The 19,037-nt window shown below is 40.1% G+C and overlaps 1 protein-coding gene across 4 annotated transcripts in view; it reads left to right on the top strand.

Moving 5' to 3' along the window:
* Window positions 1-4,657: 4,657 nt before the first annotated feature.
* phf21aa (PHD finger protein 21Aa) overlaps window positions 4,658-19,037 on the top strand; it is a 36,851-nt gene continuing 22,471 nt past the window's right edge. For 2 of the 4 annotated variants that reach the window (XM_083697350.1, XM_083697353.1), the window contains exons 1-5: window positions 4,658-4,830; window positions 7,348-7,402; window positions 9,587-9,685; window positions 10,799-10,831; window positions 11,746-11,811. In XM_083697350.1, the coding sequence (XP_083553476.1) occupies window positions 7,373-7,402; window positions 9,587-9,685; window positions 10,799-10,831; window positions 11,746-11,811 (228 nt within the window). In that variant the 5' untranslated portion in view covers window positions 4,658-4,830; window positions 7,348-7,372. Of the gene's footprint in view, window positions 4,831-7,287; window positions 7,403-9,586; window positions 9,686-10,798; window positions 10,832-11,745; window positions 11,812-19,037 lie in introns of those variants that run through there. The other 2 variants (XM_083697352.1, XM_083697351.1) reach the window with 2 other exon arrangements.

Here is a 19,037-nt window from a genome sequence, read left to right on the forward strand (position 1 = left end):
TTCATGCAATGCTTCACATTTCTCAGACCTGTTGATTTTCAGTTGGAATGGCATGAATTGTAAGTCCTATCTACATAGTGTAACATAGTCATTTCTTTAACATAATTGCATTGTAATAATTGCAACATTGACTGTGTTTAAAGTAGACTCTATTACTATGAAATAACAATGCATTGCAGAAGAGATTTCAAAGGTATCAGATTGCCTTCAAAGTTCTGGCCTATGATTCCCCAAGAGCAGTATATAGGAAATTAACATGACTTTTCATTCACCTCACAACTCAGTCTGGTACAGAGTATGAATAAGAGGTGATGCCAAGAGATTTATCAAAGACGTTCCTTATCGAGGATTAATGCATCAAGGAGTAGGGCTCCATCCACAGTCCATGTTTAGTACTTCAGCCTTGTGTCTTGCTAAGTCACAGTCTACAGAAAAATGAAGAAAACATTTCAAGGCTATTTTAAAAAGATTCAGTTAATTTGGGCAAAATGTAGTGCCAATATACATTTAGTGCAATTTGTTGTGCCAATATTTCAAACTCAATACATGTTGCTAATTGTGTATCTCCATGTGGGAGACCACAACTAAACTACAACTAAAAGGATATTTTGAATGGAAAATAAGAACTTGGCCTGAATATAATCTACAGTATAAGCCTACATGGCATATGATCAAAGTGAAAACAGATGGAAACCAGCAGGAGGAGTGATTAATGCTGTCATTTGTAATGTTTATCAAATATTCTAGGACATACTTCAGAAGAGAGAAGAGAGACTGACCATGTATTTTCTTTTTCTGTGCGTACATGCATTTCTACTGCTACGCATACTATACAGACAAATGTAACAACCAGGGCTACAAAAGCATTGACAAAAAATTACAAATAAGCCAGAAACGGAAGGCCGGCCTCTGCAGCTCAGAAGACATTCAGTTTACCAGGACCTTTACTTCCCAGGAAAGGCCTTCCCACGACTGCCACCTACTGGCCTCTTTGCAATACAAATGTCTACAATGAGCAGAGAATTTCCAATTCCAATGCCAGACCCTAAATGGTGAAAAGAGACTAACCTTAGCGCTAAATATATAACACAAAACATGACAGAACTCGAGTTATTTCTGATTGATTTATGTAGATTATATTCTGAAGGATAAGATTGACTCACTCAAAACATATCCAGGCCCACAGGGTAACATTGCTAAAAGTTAGAAATTAATTTAACTGGTTTAATAGATTCCATTCTTGTTGGCATGCATATCTATTACTCTCTGGTTAATTTGCAAATAAACAGAGAAATCTTATTTGGTCATTCAATCATTTATAGAGAAAATAAACAATTTTACATTTCACATTTATCATGTGGCTTTGAAGTGATATCTACAGAAAAACACACAGACTTCTCCTTCCCCGCCTGCTTTCGCAATTACTGTCCCTCTATGCTCATTGTTGTGAGTGTCATAATAAGTAGGTCTAGTGCTACATTTCAAGTGTTTGATATTTTTTTCATAGAAACGTGAAAAAACAGAAGGGGCTGAAATCTTATTGACTGTTTAAAATCCTTACAATGGGTACTCATTGAATAACATGTATGTAATCAAATCATTTTCTTTCACATATAATGTCTCAAATTGTTTAGTTATGGCCATCATTTCACATTGTACAGTATGCCTGTTACATGCTATTGTACAATACTGTTTATACTGTTTATCTTATGTAGGTCAGGTGGTATCAGTGTGCTTCAATTGAAGTTGGAAATGATTTCTGTAGTTGGAATCATGAAAATAATATAGGTAACTAAGAATGTGTTTCCTCTTAAATTAATTTTTTCCGATGAGACATATTGACCAAAATGCAATGACCTGATAATGGTGGTTGAATTATCAGGTTATGTGCTCCCAGCTCAACACTCAAGGCAATGTGTGAAAAGAGCACCGTGCTGCATATCCACTGATCTCTGTGTCATATGGATGGGAGAGATCCCTATCATAACATTTATCTACAGTATGAACATAGAACCACCCCTCAACTGGAGCAACAACACACACATAGTGGCAGGAACTGGGTAATAATAACATAGTAGAGAGAAGGAAGAGAAGGAAGACATGGGCCTAGCTGAGCTACAGTGAGATTAGATAGCTGTGAAAGACCTGTCATTTCTCTCTAGAGTGCATTTGGCCGTGACTGAGATTTAACAACTCTCTCTTCTGGAGATGGGAAACTGTGGGGGAGAGGAGACGGGATGGAGAGGGAGTGGAAGAGGGCGACTTGATAGATCCCTGATCTGTTGATTGGCCTCAAACTTCTTTTCTCCATCATAATATGGAATTACATGCTCTATATCTAAACCCCTTCATTTGAAAAGTTTTGAAAAGTCGTTTTGTATTAGTTAGAGCATACAACTAAAAGTAAGAGGCTATTGCAGTTTAATTTGATTGAATATGAAATGCAAGTCAAATACACCTATACTTTTTCTTACACATATTCTGAGCTCAAACCTGCATTTCAAATGGTGTCACTGTACAGTACCCTTGGTTTTGAGCACAGACACGCGTATTTGAAACTGTGGTGGAGAGTGACTTTCAGCTCTGGGCTGTAGCAATACTATAATACTGTATACTGTGACTCACCTGATGTTACTGCTCTGACCTTGTTGGTGTCCCAACTCGCAATTGTTTTGTGAAAGAGTCTTCTCAATGCATGTTTGTCATGTGAGAGCTGTTGTTCAACTGTACAGTATTTACATGACAATACGCCAATAACTAAACTACATTAAATATAATATGACATAACACTGGATATTATATTCATATCATGTTGTGCGCTACTATTGCACCATGTTCTATTTTTAGCCACTCTTACTTGTCATGTGGATATAATCAACTTTAGTGTTGTTATTTGTAGTTCTGTGACACAGGATAACATAGGATTTTATCCTGACTGGGCTGCCTGCTCTTGCTTCAGTGCATAACACAGCACTGTCTCCAATGATCCTCACTATAGGTTATCATAGAGAAGATACTGTCCTCAGGCACACTAGAGCTATCGCTGTCTGGACCAATCACCACACACTGGCTGTTACAGTGGTGGATACTGGATGTAGACATGTAGCAACACATGTGGTGTCAGGGCTCCTGGTCACATCATTGACAGCATAGAGACTTTGTTGATAAGTACTGCAGGAGTGGCATCCCCAACCACTGGGAGTGCACTGAGTTTACACTACGACCATGGTGTGTTGTGCTGTGAGAGTGCTATGTGCCAGATGGGAGGTCTATGGAATGAAGGGATGCTGTGGGTGCACATGTTGACCTTGCAGCAGGCACTCCTTATGGACAGGTTAGTGCCCTATCACATTGCATCACATTTTATAAATAAGAAAAGAGCGTCTAATATCATAAGGCTGTGTGGAGAACAGAGTACGACAATGTTAAAAACAGATAGTTTTGGATCCAAGTCAGGTAGTATTGTCCGCATAAGGGGGTCAATTACAGGATATCTCTACAAGAATGTTAAATTCAATCTCATCTCATTTACAGTACTCAAGTAGGCTTATGACCAACAATAACTGTCATTGTGTCGACAGCAAAACATAAATAAAACTGGAAAATAAAAGATAGCCTATTGTTGTAATTCAAAGTATCACTCTAGCACTCTAAAATGAACATCCTTGAGAGGTCATGATATGAATACAGTGACCCAAATCCCATGTCTTCACATAAATAGTAATCTAATCTCAAACTGTAGGCCTATGTATGTGGTAAAAACTGTTTTCTGTCCAATTGTGTACTGATTAATGGCACTGCATTGCAAGTGAGGTGTGTTTTAGGCCTATTGATGTCTAGCTATCTAAAACATTATATATGCAAATATAAAAGTAACCATCTATTGGCCTAGCTGCTTTGTGTGTATTCTGTTTGATGGTCATCACCCCACAACAGTGTAAGCCTCTGTGCCAAATATCAGGCTTAGTGCCCCAAGTACCAAAAGTGAAGTGATAAAATGTAACAGTTTAAAACCGCAACAAAAGTGGATTTGAGCACTTTTTCTCTTTATTGCACAGATTATAACCTATTACATGCGTTGATCATGCATTGTACTTCTGTAAATGCCTTATACTCTATATAGGGCCTATTTACAGTTGGTTAATCGTAACAATCTGAATTGTCTGCTCATGGTCTGCTTTTGTTAATAAGCGAATCCATTTCATTGCAAAGAGTTCGAGTATTGTTTTCCGACAATGCGAGAAAGTGATCCGAGTTACTTTACATACGAAGCGTTTCATCAAGTCAACATCCGGGTTTTTTCCCTAGGCAATGGAGGCACAGCACCCCCGTTCCTTAGGCAAAGTGAAATAAATTCGCCGCACCGTCACATAAAGTAGTTCTTCTGCTAAATGCATTTTCGTCTCGATATGAACATATCAACACAATATACTGGGTCGAATCGATATTCTAAAGATAGTACTTAATCAATCAGAGCTATTTAGGACTTGTTTTGAGGTTATTGCCCTACAGTTTTCCCTGCCCCGTTCTCGCTCACTCTTCCTGCGCGCATTGATGTACACTGTGCTCAGGTTAGGGGGGTGAATGAGATTGACGAAGAGTTCTTGTTCTGTATCTCAGTTTCTCTCTTTATAGTCAAATTAAATAGTTAAAAAAATAATCGAGAAAATCACCTCATTCGCTATGGAGTGTATTTGGATATTAAGTGGATAAACACACGCTCTGGACGTTTTTCGGTGAAGAAGTACTAGGGTGTTTGTAAATATTTATTTAAATAATTTGTGTGAGGAGAGCAGGGTTGGCTGCTGCTCAAGTGAGTAAAAGAGGAGGGTAAGAGCATCTCGGGATCTTTCTATTATTATAAGAACTTTCATTTCCATTTCTGCTGCACTCCCGTTGATTGTTGGTGTTGTTTTATATCAAGTGTATGTGTATTATAGGCGAAGGGAAGCAGTCGCTGAATAATCGTTTTGTTCATATATCCTTATTCTAGGAGTTGGGTGATATTTTATAAGTGCCTTGCTATTGGAGGGCAGTGAACGTAGTGCGTAAAGGGGCTGATTCTAACTTGCGCCTAGATTTACGCTTCTGTTATACAATAAAAGCATGTTTGCAAAGAAATTCTAAGCACAATATAATGTGACTATGTTGTGTAATGGACTGCTTGACAGCCAACGAATAACAGGACTCTCAGTCAAGTAAAAATGTTTCCGATTTGGTTGCCTTTTAGTTGCATGAGGGCTTTGTTGCTCGCCCGCTATTTTCTTTTTCGTAAAGGAACGCAGACTGAGTAGCGTTGGATAGTAGCCTAAATGCTAGTATTCCATATGAGAAGGAGAAAATGCATCACATGTGTATCACTAAGTCTATGCTGTATCACCACAAGAGGTGATAAAGTTACCACTAGAGAAATAAGAGGATTTTCATTCGACTGCCAACTTGCGGTTGGCACAACTAATGATCTTCAGTCAATTTGGCTTTGCCCGCATCAAGTGGACTTCGCTAGTTTTCCCTCTCCCGTTGGCCCACATATCTCTTAACAGTCTAAGAATAATCTCTAAGAATAATAATTAGTCTATCGAACAATAGAAAATGAGTCTACTTTTCAGGCCCTAGCTCCAACAGTTATTTCCCCCGAATACATTCGGTGAGAATGGTTTAAAGGCCCACTTTATAATTTCAACAGCCTAACCCTGCACTTGGTTTGATAAATGTAGAGATGATGCTGCATCGGGAGACCTTTCTAAAAGTCATAGAAGGAGCTATGGATTTCAGGACTGACATGAGATCAACATGATAGTTGGCAAACATGATAGTGTTCTCATGTTTTGAAGCCATACATTGTTTGTTTGTAAAGACGAAAAAGACAACTGAAGTATGAACATTGGAGTAGGTTTACAGCCTTATATTTGAGGTTATTATAGGGTAAGACAGTGGGTATGTCATGGTAGTAGCCTACTTAGATTCTGCTCAACTTGAATGTGTCATCAAGGCCCTATTACTTTCTGACCACTATGCATGTTTTAATGGCTGACTGAGATGTCCATGTGACATTTGTCTAATCATGTGTAATTGTAACTACAGGTGGTCCATCCATTTGTAGTTTAGCATTTCATTACATTGGATTGATATCATTTTCTTAAGTTTGTAAGAGATTTGGTGCAACTGCAACACCTTCATAACACTGTAATATGCATGACTAAACACCTGTCACAACATGCCTTGATAGTTTACATATGACTTCATACATTTCAAAAGTTCCATGGCAGGTTGGGGTGATTTCAAGTGTTCAGATAGTAACTATCATGAAAATACCCTAAAACCCTTTCTGAACAGTCTTACATATCACATTGAGCTGAAAAGCCTTATAAAGCCATATAAAAACCAACATCATGATGGAGTTGAAAGATGCATGGTGGCTCTTGGGGCAATACATTTCCTCCATATTCCTCTCTATTAGATCAGCATTCACCCCCCTGTAAGGAAGGAATGCTGTTTCAGGTTAGTCTACACAGAGTTTTAGACTGTGCGTGAAGCAGCTTGACTTATTGTGCCAAATGGCAAGCTGGGTAGTTTGACATGTGGCACTGGCAACCTCAGAGCACAATTATGAGCCCATCATCTCACACCTGATCATACATTACAGCCTAAGAGACTAGGTCTAACTCAGGTTGACAGTAAGTGTTGACACTTAGTTGTGTTATGCTTCATATGGTGTTATTTTCTGTCTAGTTTTGTTGTCATTTGTGCTATCATTTCATAATGATAGATTATCTACTCTTAGTACAAAGTTCATGCTATGCAGTCCTGTCTGGACCACTTTACCTCCACCCCAGCCTATGAGTTTTCTGCATCTCCAGGGGTTAGAGAGAGATGGAGGGAGAGGAGGAGAGAAGGAAAAAGAGACAGAAGGCGTGAGAAAGGGAGAGGGAGGAGTCCACTCAGCCAGGTGGTGAGCCCATGTAATGGCCCCAATGTTATTATTGTTCTGTTGGCACGCGGATCTGGCCGGAAATCAATCCGACGGCTGGGAGGCTGTAACACACTGCTGCGATTTGACTCGCTCGCTTCCCACTTCTCACTCTCCATTAATTGCTTACACAGAGTCAGTGGAGAAAATTAAGAGGGGTGTTTTTACTCAGTAAAAAAAACTTGATTCACAATCAGAATAGTTGGGCTCTGCAATGAGAGAGAGACAGAGACAGAGACAGAAAGAGAGACAGCTAGTGTTCTTTACCCCTGCTGGGAGTGAGGAGAAGGCCCACGCTCTGACATGCTGCTGGACTTCTCCCTGCTAGATCATTTCACTGGAGTGGCTTATCTGACTGCCTCTTTCTTGTGCCACAGCTGCAACCCACTCAACGCAAATTGGATGGTGTTCAAAACTGAAGACTGTGTGAAGGTAAAGCCAAGAACATGTTGTGGTGTATTTAAGTTGTGGTGTGTGTATGTCTGTGCGCACGCACACGTGACTTGTGTGTGTGTGTGTGTGTGTGCACACGTGACTTGTGTGTGAGTGTGCGTGTGTGCATGTGTTACCGCATGTGTTTTGGAGTATGTTTTTTGTTTGTGACATCTTCCATAAATGTCTTGGCATGATGACCTACTGTCTGAATACAGTAGTATGATCATAAATCATGCTGTAGTGCTATACTTTATCTTACCTTGCAGGAGTCAGAGTGAGTGAAGGACCATGCCAGAATCATCATAAATAACAAGAGTTGTGGTTCTAAATCAATGTGATAAGATTTCAGAGTGTCTTTTAGTGGAACTACTTTTTTCCTCGTCTGCCTTGATAAGTTGTGCTTAGTATTCATGATAGGAGACATTTTTGAAAGGTGTATTTATAACGTCTGTCTGACTTAAGAAAGGGGCAACTGCTCTGTCCTCTGGTACATTAGCTTTCCCCTGTCTCTCCCCTGTCGTCTCTGACAAAGAAGGTGACCTCGTGGAATAAATAAAGTTGTGATTGATCTGTGGTTGTGGAATGGTTTTGGAAGAAAGCCTACAGTATTACATGTATGATATCCATGAACATGTAGTGGGTAGGGATGGGTCAGATAGGTAATAGATTAATTGATGGTTGCCAGAACAGATTAATCGATTAATTGACCACACACCGTGCTGCATAATTTTTAAATTTTTGTGTTTTTTTATTTTTTATTATGACTGCAGTGCTCATGCTTAACCAGTCCACCAGGAGTGATTTGATAGTGACAGTGAGTGAAAGGGCAGGTTCTGCTTCTGTTGGATAAAATGAGACAATGTCCCACCCACAATCTCACAGGCAAGTGGCTTGCTTCAGTTGTGCCACTGAAAGTGTTTTTTTCTTCTTCGATTAATTGATTACCTATTTTAAAATCAGTTTGCATGCCAGTGATTGACTAATCGATTAATCGAATAATCTTACCTATCCCTAGTAGTGGGCTGATCTGGTCCTTTGGGGGAGGAGCCAGTGGAACAAGTCATCACCCCAGTCAGCATACGATATATCACTAGAATTATGGAATACAGGCAGATATACGGTGCCTTCGGAAAGTATTCAGACCCCTTCACTTTTCCCACATTTTGTTGTGTTATAGGCTCAATTTAAAATGGATTAAATTAAAATAATTTTCCATCAATCCACACACAATACCCCAGAATGACAAAGCGAAAACAGGTTTTTAGAAATTTCAGTAAATTTATTGAAATTGAAATACAGAAATACCTCATGTACATAAGTATTCAGACCCTTTGCTATGACACATAGTAATTGATTCCTATGCAAATCAGAAGCCCTACAAAAACAAAGATATTAATTCCAAAATTACATGAACTATTATCCTTGCATTAAGATGGACTCAATTCAACTTATTGAGTGATTTGTTGATGACATTTTTGCATTTTAGCTCATTTTAAGACTGTCATAGCAAAGGGTCTGAATACTTATGTACATAAGGTATTTCTGTATTTAAATTTTAATACATTTACTGAAATTTCTAAAAACGTGTTTTCGCTTTGTCATTCTGGCATATTGTGTGTGGATTGATGGCAAATTCTTTTAATTTAATCTATTTTAAATTGAGTCTATAACACAACAAAATGTGGAAAAAGTGAAGGGGTCTGAATACTTTCTGAAGGCACTGTATGAATAGTTGGGGAAAAGCAATATTTGCTAGGAAGCTCAGGTTGTCGTGTACTTCATCTGTAATTTTTTGCAATACTACAGAGTATTATTGATTCATTTAATTTGACCTAGGCCTGAAGGTATGTACAAGAACATGAACTCTACAAAATACAATAATCAATACTCAACGCCTACCAAATGCAGCTTACTGATGCTTTTTAATGAATCCAAAATAAACAAACAAGCAATTTATATTATCATTGTCTAATTACCATTTTACCATGCAATTTCTACATTAATACTTTTCATTTTTGTAAGGTAGAATAAACTGCTCCCCAACAATATGTTTACAATGTTTTGTATCCTTATACAATGCTATTTCTCTGTCATGGCACAACCTGATTTCAGTTACTAAAGCAGTTATTTGTTGACTTTGTATTGAATGAAGGATTAAGTATCCTTTCCCTGTCTGAACAGGCTGAGAGCTGTCCAGGACTGAGCTTCCGACAGAAGGGATCAATGATGGAATTACAGACCCTCCAAGAGGCCCTGAAAGTGGAAATACAGGTTCATCAGGTACTAGAACTATACATTTCTCTGCTGCTCCTCCACTATTCAACCCTCTCACATAACTTGTGTATATGATTACCTGACATTGGTTAAGAATGTTGGTGTGTTACAGAACATGATTACATTTTGTTCTCTTGACAAATGCCCCCTCTCATTAAGATGTACTTAACCTACTGTAGCAAAATATATCAAATTATTGTCCTCATGCTGCCCCATGTTTCCTCCTCCTTATGTCTACTGCGTACTGGGCTCTCAAAAACGTTACCAGATAATGTGTTAACTAGGGCTGGGCAGTATACCCTTTTTTGTTATACCGGTATGAAAAATAGCGGACAATACGCGCGAGCCGAAATAGCGGAGAATTTACGTGAGATTGACGCACTATAATCACATCAAGTGACACATTTCCATCGAGACAGGAGTCTGGTTTTTAGGTTATAGCGGGATTGAGACTGGAAAGGAAAATAGTCTTCAGTATCCAGGACAGGAAAAGATCATTTCCCTTCCCATGCCACCCTCTACTCTAAAAGGTTAATAGACTTCATGGCTATGATGACAGACAGGTAATCCTATGCAGTGCATTGTGCATGATAGGCTAATCAAATTTGTGATTAATAATGAGAGTTTAAGAGCCACAAGTTCTTGTTGAAAGGTTTAGGTTATCCCCTGTATCTTTGGTGGTAATGTTTTGAAGTGAGTTATGCATTGAGTCATGCATACGCATTAAACATTTTTAGAACTTCCATTATAAGGAAAAAAATACTGTCCAATATCGTCAAACATTTAGCAAATACTGTCATATGATATTCATTGTCACATCCTATTGAGTATGGAGCACCTTGTACGCCTGGCTATGTTGTACTGAGGTGTGGTGCTCTGAAGTTGCAGTATTGGAAGGTACCTCTGGGGGCCACTGTGTCTACAATTTGTACATCTGACAACAACCGTTGTGCCCTGCAATGATGACAGAAAAGGAGATGTGGTCAATACTGTTGTATACTCAGTGGAATGTTAATTGGGAACATTACTTATTGAGACTTGTTGTCTATATGTGTGTGAGTCACTGTAATTGTCATCTGGTTGTTTATATCATGTCTTTCTATGTTTTCTCTGTTACAGAAACTTGTGGCCCAGATGAAGCAGGATCCACAGGTAAGCCTCGACTATCAAAAAACTGTCGCTACCTCCCCCCTCCCAGAAGTGTGCATTTAAACACACATGATTAGTCTAGACCAGATAAAACAATTACCTATATGTGGATTTATCAATCTGTTTGCAATGTATAGATGACCATATCTGGCTAACAATATCACAGAACTGTTCAATCTTACTTTTAGAGGTTTCCTTGGTTTTCACATTTCAGTATAACATATACAAAATATGTACAAATTACCTTAGTTGAAAAAGATTATTTCAAATGGCCTAAGAGGAAAACTAGGCTAAATGAAAGGACAGTTGGATATGATGTCCATGTCACAGGGATTCACAGACCTTAATGTGTTCATTTTGTTTAAACTGCCCTTACACCACTTGAGAGCTCCTTCCTCACTGTAAAGTCCACCCACCAGTCAGAGTTGGGGCCTGCACAGGAAGTTAGAGGTTACAGAACATCCCGATAGAAATGTGGTGTATCGAACAGGTATGAGAGTCAGTGCAGCTCTATAAATTACATGTCTATCTACAAAATTGTGAAAGTTTCACCTCACTGAATACACTCCAGCAGCATCCAATCCCTCCTCTCAGTTGTCACCCTACACCAGAGCTCTGATCTCATTTCCCCTTCCTGTGTCTGTCAGCTCAGACCAATGATGTGACTGGAGTAGAGGAGTCTTTCTAGATCACTTCATTCGCCACATAGAATACGGTGTGCACAGTCACTTTAGCTCTGACTTCACGCTAGTTAAAGCTGTTGTCGTAGATCTTTAAATCACACACACACACACGCACACACACACACACACACACACACACACACACACAAACACAGCACTTCCAAGCTTGTCACATTCTTTTAAAACACACAAAGAAACCTCAACCCACCTGTGACTTTATTTTTTTTTTTACAGAATGCTGATTTGAAGAAGCAACTGCATGAACTTCAAGCCAAGATCACAACACTTAGTGAAAAACAGGTAAGGCACTGGAACAGGAGAGGGGAGAGGTAGGACTTTGGGATTGCATGCATCGTCACATGGGCACACACAAGGGTCTTCCCCAGTTAAGCACAGCTAACTTCCTATCAGAGCTGTTGTCTTTTCTTTCCTTTCTTGTGTTAGTACAAATGCTTTTGGAGAAATTGTTGTTGTTCCTCTCAGTTACTGCCCTGCAGACACTTAAGCTACCCCTGTTATTGTGGTTAGATAGAGTTGTTGGGGGGTGACCGAGGTCCCTATTGAACTCTGTTTTCCATCTCCCTGGTGTCTCATTGTCTGTACAGGTGAAGGAGGGGATGTCTGTGTCTGTGTGAAAGTGTCAACCTGTCATTTATCGATCGGTCGCACACCAGGCTCTTTTGTTGGCCCAATTGAAGGTTTTTGTTTTTTTAAAAACGTCAAGTTGTAATGCTGTTTGTGCAAAGCCCTGTATTTACTTTCCAAGGAGAAAATAATTGCTATGGTAGGGATTGGAGCTTTTGTCGTACCTTAATTGGTGCTTTTCATGTAGCTGTATTAGTTTTGAGCTCAAGTTCATGTAAAGGATGTTCAGAACTGGTACTGTAGGTGGTCTCCAGTTGTGGATGCAGGGGTATTGGATATACGTACGTGTTAAGGAACCTATTGAGACTTGACTTGGAGAGGATTTGCGGTTTTTAACAAACCTGCATCCACATGGTCCCATCCAGACACTGCTTGTGGCTATGCACAGCAGACAGTCTATTCTTAATATGCCCTTAGGCTTTGTTAATGGTGCAGTGTCTCCTTTATTCAACTTATATAGAGATACTGTCTGCGTTATTTAGCTAACATCGAGTCATTGTCCTCTTTATTTAACTTTAAGCAGACTCTTACATTTTCTGTGTCATCTTCACAGAGCACAAAAAGTGAAAGAAATTAGATTTTTGTATCCTAACTGTGTGTGTGTGTGTGTGTGTGTGTGTGTGTGTGTGTGTGTGTGTGTGTGTGTCTTATTTTTTTGGCATAATTGCAGCTCTGACCTCTAAGCTGGGTCTTGCTCTAGGCTGACACCTGCTGACTCTTTATAATACCAGGGTCATTTGACGAGGGTGGCAGGTTGCTCAACCCAAGTCCTTCATCTATGAATTTTTAAAAGTATTTTTGCAAATTTTTGCCTGAAAGTAATTTATATTCTAAGTGTGGAGCCTGCTCTGAGAGTAGTCAGGTCAGGTGAGCATGACATATACGATGCTGTTATACATTATGTTTGGTTTTATTAATCCATACTGAACTATACTGTAAAGTGGGAAAATCACTTAGTTATTATGTGAATGACAAATGCTCAGTATGTGGATTCCACAGAAATAAGCTTTACATGTATTTTAAGCTATGCGGCCACCACTGCAGTCTAACACCAGGAAATAAATAAAATATATGAATAATAATATATAAATAATACAGTAACTGGCTGAAGTTGAGGTTCTCTTTGTAAAAAGCTGCTGGCAGTTCCATGAGCATGACCAAGATATTGAGCAAGACACTGTGCCTGCCCATACCTGCCATTCAAGACAAATTGCATATAACACTGTATTTGAAATGTAGCTTATAAATTACTTATTAACCATCCTCAAATTATTTGTCAACCATTAGCAATATGTTAGTAAATCATAATATGTCATTTGTTCATTCACAACTAACAATAGTGTTTACACGCAGTTTATAAGTAGACCTCCAAATACAGTGTTAGACAACAGTATGTGGTCTGCCGAAGTATTGCTCATAATGCTATTGTTAGAAAATTAAACCGATTAACTAACAATAGCATTATAAGCAATGCATTGGCAGAGCACATATTTCGTCCTTTCTGTTCCTAAATTTTGGAACAGAAATTGACCTGTGCTTAGCCCTCTGGAGTAGCCAATGACCTGAGGCTTGAGTGGAGAAACTTTGGAAGATAACAGTTTTGTCAACACAAAATGCCCTGAATAAGGGTTAAATAGTGCAGCACATCAGCAGTTTTCAAAGTGTAAACTGAAAAGATGTAGAAAGCTGTCTCTCTCGGTTAATGAAAATGCTCAAGTCGATGTCTCCCTACAGGGGCTATGGACCTGAATAAAACATTCTGCCAGTCATCCAGTCATTGATTTCAGAAGGATTCGTCTTCTGCTCTGTTGATAACCCAAAAATAATACAACATATTTTGTATTTATTTATTTTTTCCCAACAGTCCCCTGTCTGCAATTTCCACATCCTGAGTCTCTGGCAGAGGGAAGTAAGGTTTTCTTTGTTGTGTGTAGAGGCTCTCAGTAGCTTGTGTATATGAGAGCTCTCAGTAACTATAGCTCTATATAGAGGGTCATCTCATTCTCAACATTTAACATTTGATTGGCTTTAGAGTGGAGGGCCGCCGAGGACGGCTGGAAGATAAAGGACTAGAGCTGGGTTAAAGCTCTGGTCACTACTGGCTTAATAAACTTGGGAGCCATGAGGGGCAGAATATGCTCATATCTTCTGTGAATGACTGTGTGTCTGTGAGTTTTACCTGTCTTTTGTGCGCCGACACAGGATTTAATGCTATATTTTCAAGCAGGTTTCGAGCAGCGAAATAGCAGTATTTTGTTATCAGGCTTTGAATCGAGAGGGGGCCCTGTTGAAGATGTGTGGTATCCAACCTGCCCTTTGAATGCAAAAGAAAAGGCTTCTGGCTCTCCATTAAATGAGGAAGTTCTTTTGTCTTGGACTACCTGCCTGCCTCCTCACCTTGAGCCCACAGATAATAATAAAGCACCTTGAGCTCCTTTGCGACAGAATATAATGACCCATGGCACTGAGACGAGGCACAATTGAATCGATTTAGCTCCAGTCTGGCCTTTCAATGGGCTGAGTAGTGGAGGCCATTTCGTGAGGAGAGGAGCCCTGTGGCTCCAGAGAAATGGCTCAGCTATGGAAGCCCAGTCCTAAATGCAGGTGTGTGTGTGTGTGTGTGTGTGTGTGTGTGTGTGTGTGTGTGTGTGTGTGTGTGTGTGTGTGTGTATGTATGTGTGTGTGTGTATGTGTGTGTGTGTGTGTGTGTGTGTGTGTGTGTGTGTGCGCGCGCGTCAACACAGGGAAGGCCCTACTATACTGAAGGACCAGGGGACATTGTGTCTTATACTGTAGGCATTTTCACAGCTTATTCAGTTGCTGCTGAACATTAGGAAGATCAGTATGATGTTGACTGATTCAGGTCTCATTCAGTTTTGGTTCAGGTTTCTTTCATGGTTGGTTCAGGGTTAGTTCAGGTCTCAATCATGGTTGGTTCAGGGTTGGTTCAGGTCTCAATCATGGTTGGTTCAGGGTTGGTTCATGGCTGGTTCATGGTTGGCCTGGCAGGGGTGGTCTGGCACACAGAGTTGTATTCTTAGCCTCTAAGGACAAACCCTGCTGCGATGGGTTATCACCACTGCTCCTTCGTGCATGTCACAACTGTGTGTGTGTGTGTGTGTGTGTGTGTGTGTGCATACAGTGACAGTACTGTATCGTGAAATGGCAAGAGTGGGTCTTTGGTCTAGGGTGGCAAGGTCATACATACATTGCAAGGTAATACATATTGAGTAATATTTCAATCAGTTTCTTAGCTCAGCTTTGGAACCACTTTGGAACCTACACCTATTTTTCTGCATGATCAATCACTAGTACTATGTCTTCTCTGTCTTACCTGCATACCAGTCTATACAGGGTCTGCTGATCTCTGTTCCTTAGCAACAGGTTAGACATATGGTAGTTTCTGGCACATAATCAGGGTCTTTGTGTGCAGCATGAGCAGCTGGCCAGAACTTTTTGTTCTGGGGCGCTCGTGTGTGTGTGTGTGTGTGTGTGTGTGTGTGTGTGTGTGTGTTACAGGTGTGTGTGTGTGTGTGTGTGTGTGTGTGTGTGTGTGTGTGTGTTACAGGTGTGTGTCAGTGATCTGCTGGTCACCTCACAGGGAGTGATGACACTTACATAGACAACCAGCTCAGACAGAGAGGGGGTAGTCACACACACAGTAGTAGTCACCACCTCAGTGTTTTTTCTCAGTTCCCACTTACAGGCTGCCAACTCAGTTTAAAAGTATTGTACAAAGTTCACAGTGTAGTATACACATTTCAGTGCTACACCCCTTGAGTTAATACAATACTGCTTTTATTCAGCCTCATTTCCACCTCAAAAACACCTTCTCCAGTGTATTTGTAAAGTTATCTTTTCACTGAAAATAATTTAAAAAATCCTACTAATGAGAAAGGCTGCAGCATGTTGCTAGCTACAGGATGTCACTGTGTTGAAGGCGGAGTGTGCCAGAGTGTGCATTAATCGGACCGTAACGCCTTAGTGTGTTAGAATGTCATCTACTCTCTTCCACACAGATGCCTCCTGGCTTCCTACTCTCCCTGTTCTGTGGTGTGGAGGCTATGCAGCGGAAGGGGCAGCCTCAGGCAGGCAGAGGGGGGGTGAGGCATCAGGCAAGGTAAGGCAGCAGCCGCTTGGCAGGCTGGCTGTCAATGTGAGACAGGAGCTATCCGACCACCCTGCCTGGAAGGCCTACTGGGAGGAGTTTGATAAAGACATGCACACTTCTACAGACCTCTGCTGATCCCTGATAATCAGCTTGAGGTCTGATAAATACACTGAAGATCAGACATAAGCCTCATATCTCTTTGTATGCTGTGCTCCTCTTGATGTGTCCCCTCTATGGCTTCTTCTTAAAGATAATGGCACCACCTGATAGAACAGGAATAAGTATAGTACTTATCTGTACTGCCTGTTACATTTGACATCAAGTTGCTCTTAGACCTATGTAGTAATGCTATAATTACTGTAGTAACAATATTAAGTCAACCTTGAGTTTGCGCTCAAGGTTAATACAGACAATGAGCTGGTGGATGAGTGGGCTGTTTCCCAGCACTATGTGTTTTTAATATATCACTATTGTTCTATTATAAATGTGGTGATTATTAAAGATGTTAACCAACTGCTGAGCTGTTATGGTCATTCAGTTCACTGTAATTCCTTACTCAATGCTGGCCCTATATGTAAAATCTTCAAAATAGAAATAATCATAAGGAATTACTACTCACAACACTAGTCGTACATAATCATCATCAAATAAGTTGCTTAATCTATTTCAATGTAGATAAAACAGAGCTCTCCTGGTGGACTCTGAATTGATTTTAGAAATAATGTATAAACCAGATTAAAAAGCCGTTCATGGAAATGCTAATCCTTTTCCTACTCAGGGCACAGTTTGTGTTGTTCAGCACTTTGCACTTGAAAAGTAGGATTCATATTCAGTGGCCTGCACTTCCTCCCACCACTCTAGAGCGTATCTACAGAGAGCAGCACTGTCTGGATGGAGAAGTGCTTTTATACCTGCTTAACCCACTTTTCCAGCCCTCGGTGACTGACTGACTGAGTAAGTGAGTAGCATAGAGAGCTTCCTCATGGTACATGTAGTTGCTGAGTAAATACTTAATTCTGGCAGCGAAGTGATGTTCACTCACTGTGCCAGGGGCTCTGTGTGCGTGCGTGCGTGCGTGCGTGCATAGTGTTTTTTGACAGATGTTGGATGAAACCTGGCTGAAAGAGGATTGTTTGAAGTTGAGTTAGATACATGAATTCAATAGATATTGGTCTGGATATGGTCATAAAAGAATAAGCAGTACTACTCCGGACTACTAATGCTATCAGACTAATTAATTGATCAATTTATCATGGGAACTGCCCTCCTGATGTTTTTCTTGTTCTTTTTAGTTTATACTCAGGTAAAGCTTTTTGAAGCATTATGATAAATTACTAACCACCCTCTTATTCAACCCATCTTCCTCTCCAAATAGCTCCTATCGAATATAAAAAAGCTACCTTGTGTTGAAAGCTTCCCAGCTAATGGATATTAACGGTTATCATTAGTGTAACAGCACACTGAATATACTAGGATACCAACTCCTATAAAGTTCCCCTGTAATCAAACGCAAATCCATGCAGTCAAGGGGCCTGGAATGGATTGGGTTTAGTGTTAATGCTACCATTAGCTTTCACCTAAACCTTGTTGAAGGGAAGCACTGAAAGGTTTGAGGAAGTTGAAACTGAAGTGATGACAACCATTTTATTCTCTCAAAAGGTTGCAGTCATGTTTACCACATTTTATGAAGTAATCATGCAACAGAATAGATTATCCCTAGATATACACACGTGATGTTTTTCTTCTCAAAAGATAGAAAGTACCGTACATGGAAATGGTGTATAGTTCCAGATAAGGAGCACTGTGTTTCTGCAGCCTTTTGTTTTCTACTCACACCATGTGCCACATTCAGATATTCAAGCCACATCCATCACCTCTTATGACCCAGAGAGACAGGGCATGCAGCATGTGACTGGACTGTCTTTGGTTGTGTTTGCCCTCTCATCATTCAGCCCTTATGAGTGAATGAGATGCAGCAGGGCCCAACAAGACGTAGTGCACCTGAGGTTCCCTGTGTTTCTAAATCACACTCAGTACTGTCCGTATAATGCCTCTGCAACTCTCTGCTTCTCTGAGGAGCGTTGTCTTGGCAGCAGAGGGCTAGACAGTTAGGGAAATGGAGTATCAATGAAAGTGTAATAGGGGTGATCATGAAAGGCAAAGGGAAAGGGTGATGGAGGACACATGGGGTTGTGTGGTGGAGCTGTGAGCAAAGCAGTAAGCAGAGCACGTTTCCATTGTAGCAAAAGGACAAAACGTATTTTATTATTTTCTATTCTATTAGGTGAGTGCTACGATCACTTATCTCCCTTTCCTGTCATGCTTTATGTTTTTCGCAGACAGTTTTTTCCCAACTGGCTGTCACTTTGTTAAATTTATACCTGTTTTAAGTGGAACTTCAAATCAGAGATACTGTATGCAAAATTATTACCTTGCCTTCATGTGATAGTTGTGGAATAGCGACCAAGAATTAAACAACAGCACTTTACCTGACACTTATTTTTGAATTGTGACACTATATTTTGAAGTGTGTGTGTGTGTGTGTGTGTGTGTGTGTGTGTGTGTGTGTGAGGATCTTTTGAGCAGTGAATAATTGGAGCTGACGTATTGTGTCCTCTGGTGTTGATTACTTCTTCAGTGGGCTTTGTTGTGAAAGAAAAGAAGCCTGCAGAAATAGCCCTCTAACATAGTGGTGTGAGGAAGGCAACAGGAGTCTCTGCTGCTTGTAGAGAAAACGACCAACGTAATCTATATTGTGTGTGTGTGTGTG

Source organism: Argentina silus, assembly GCF_951799395.1.
Source record: "Argentina silus genome assembly, chromosome: 2".
Classification (NCBI taxonomy): Eukaryota; Metazoa; Chordata; class Actinopteri; order Argentiniformes; family Argentinidae; genus Argentina; species Argentina silus.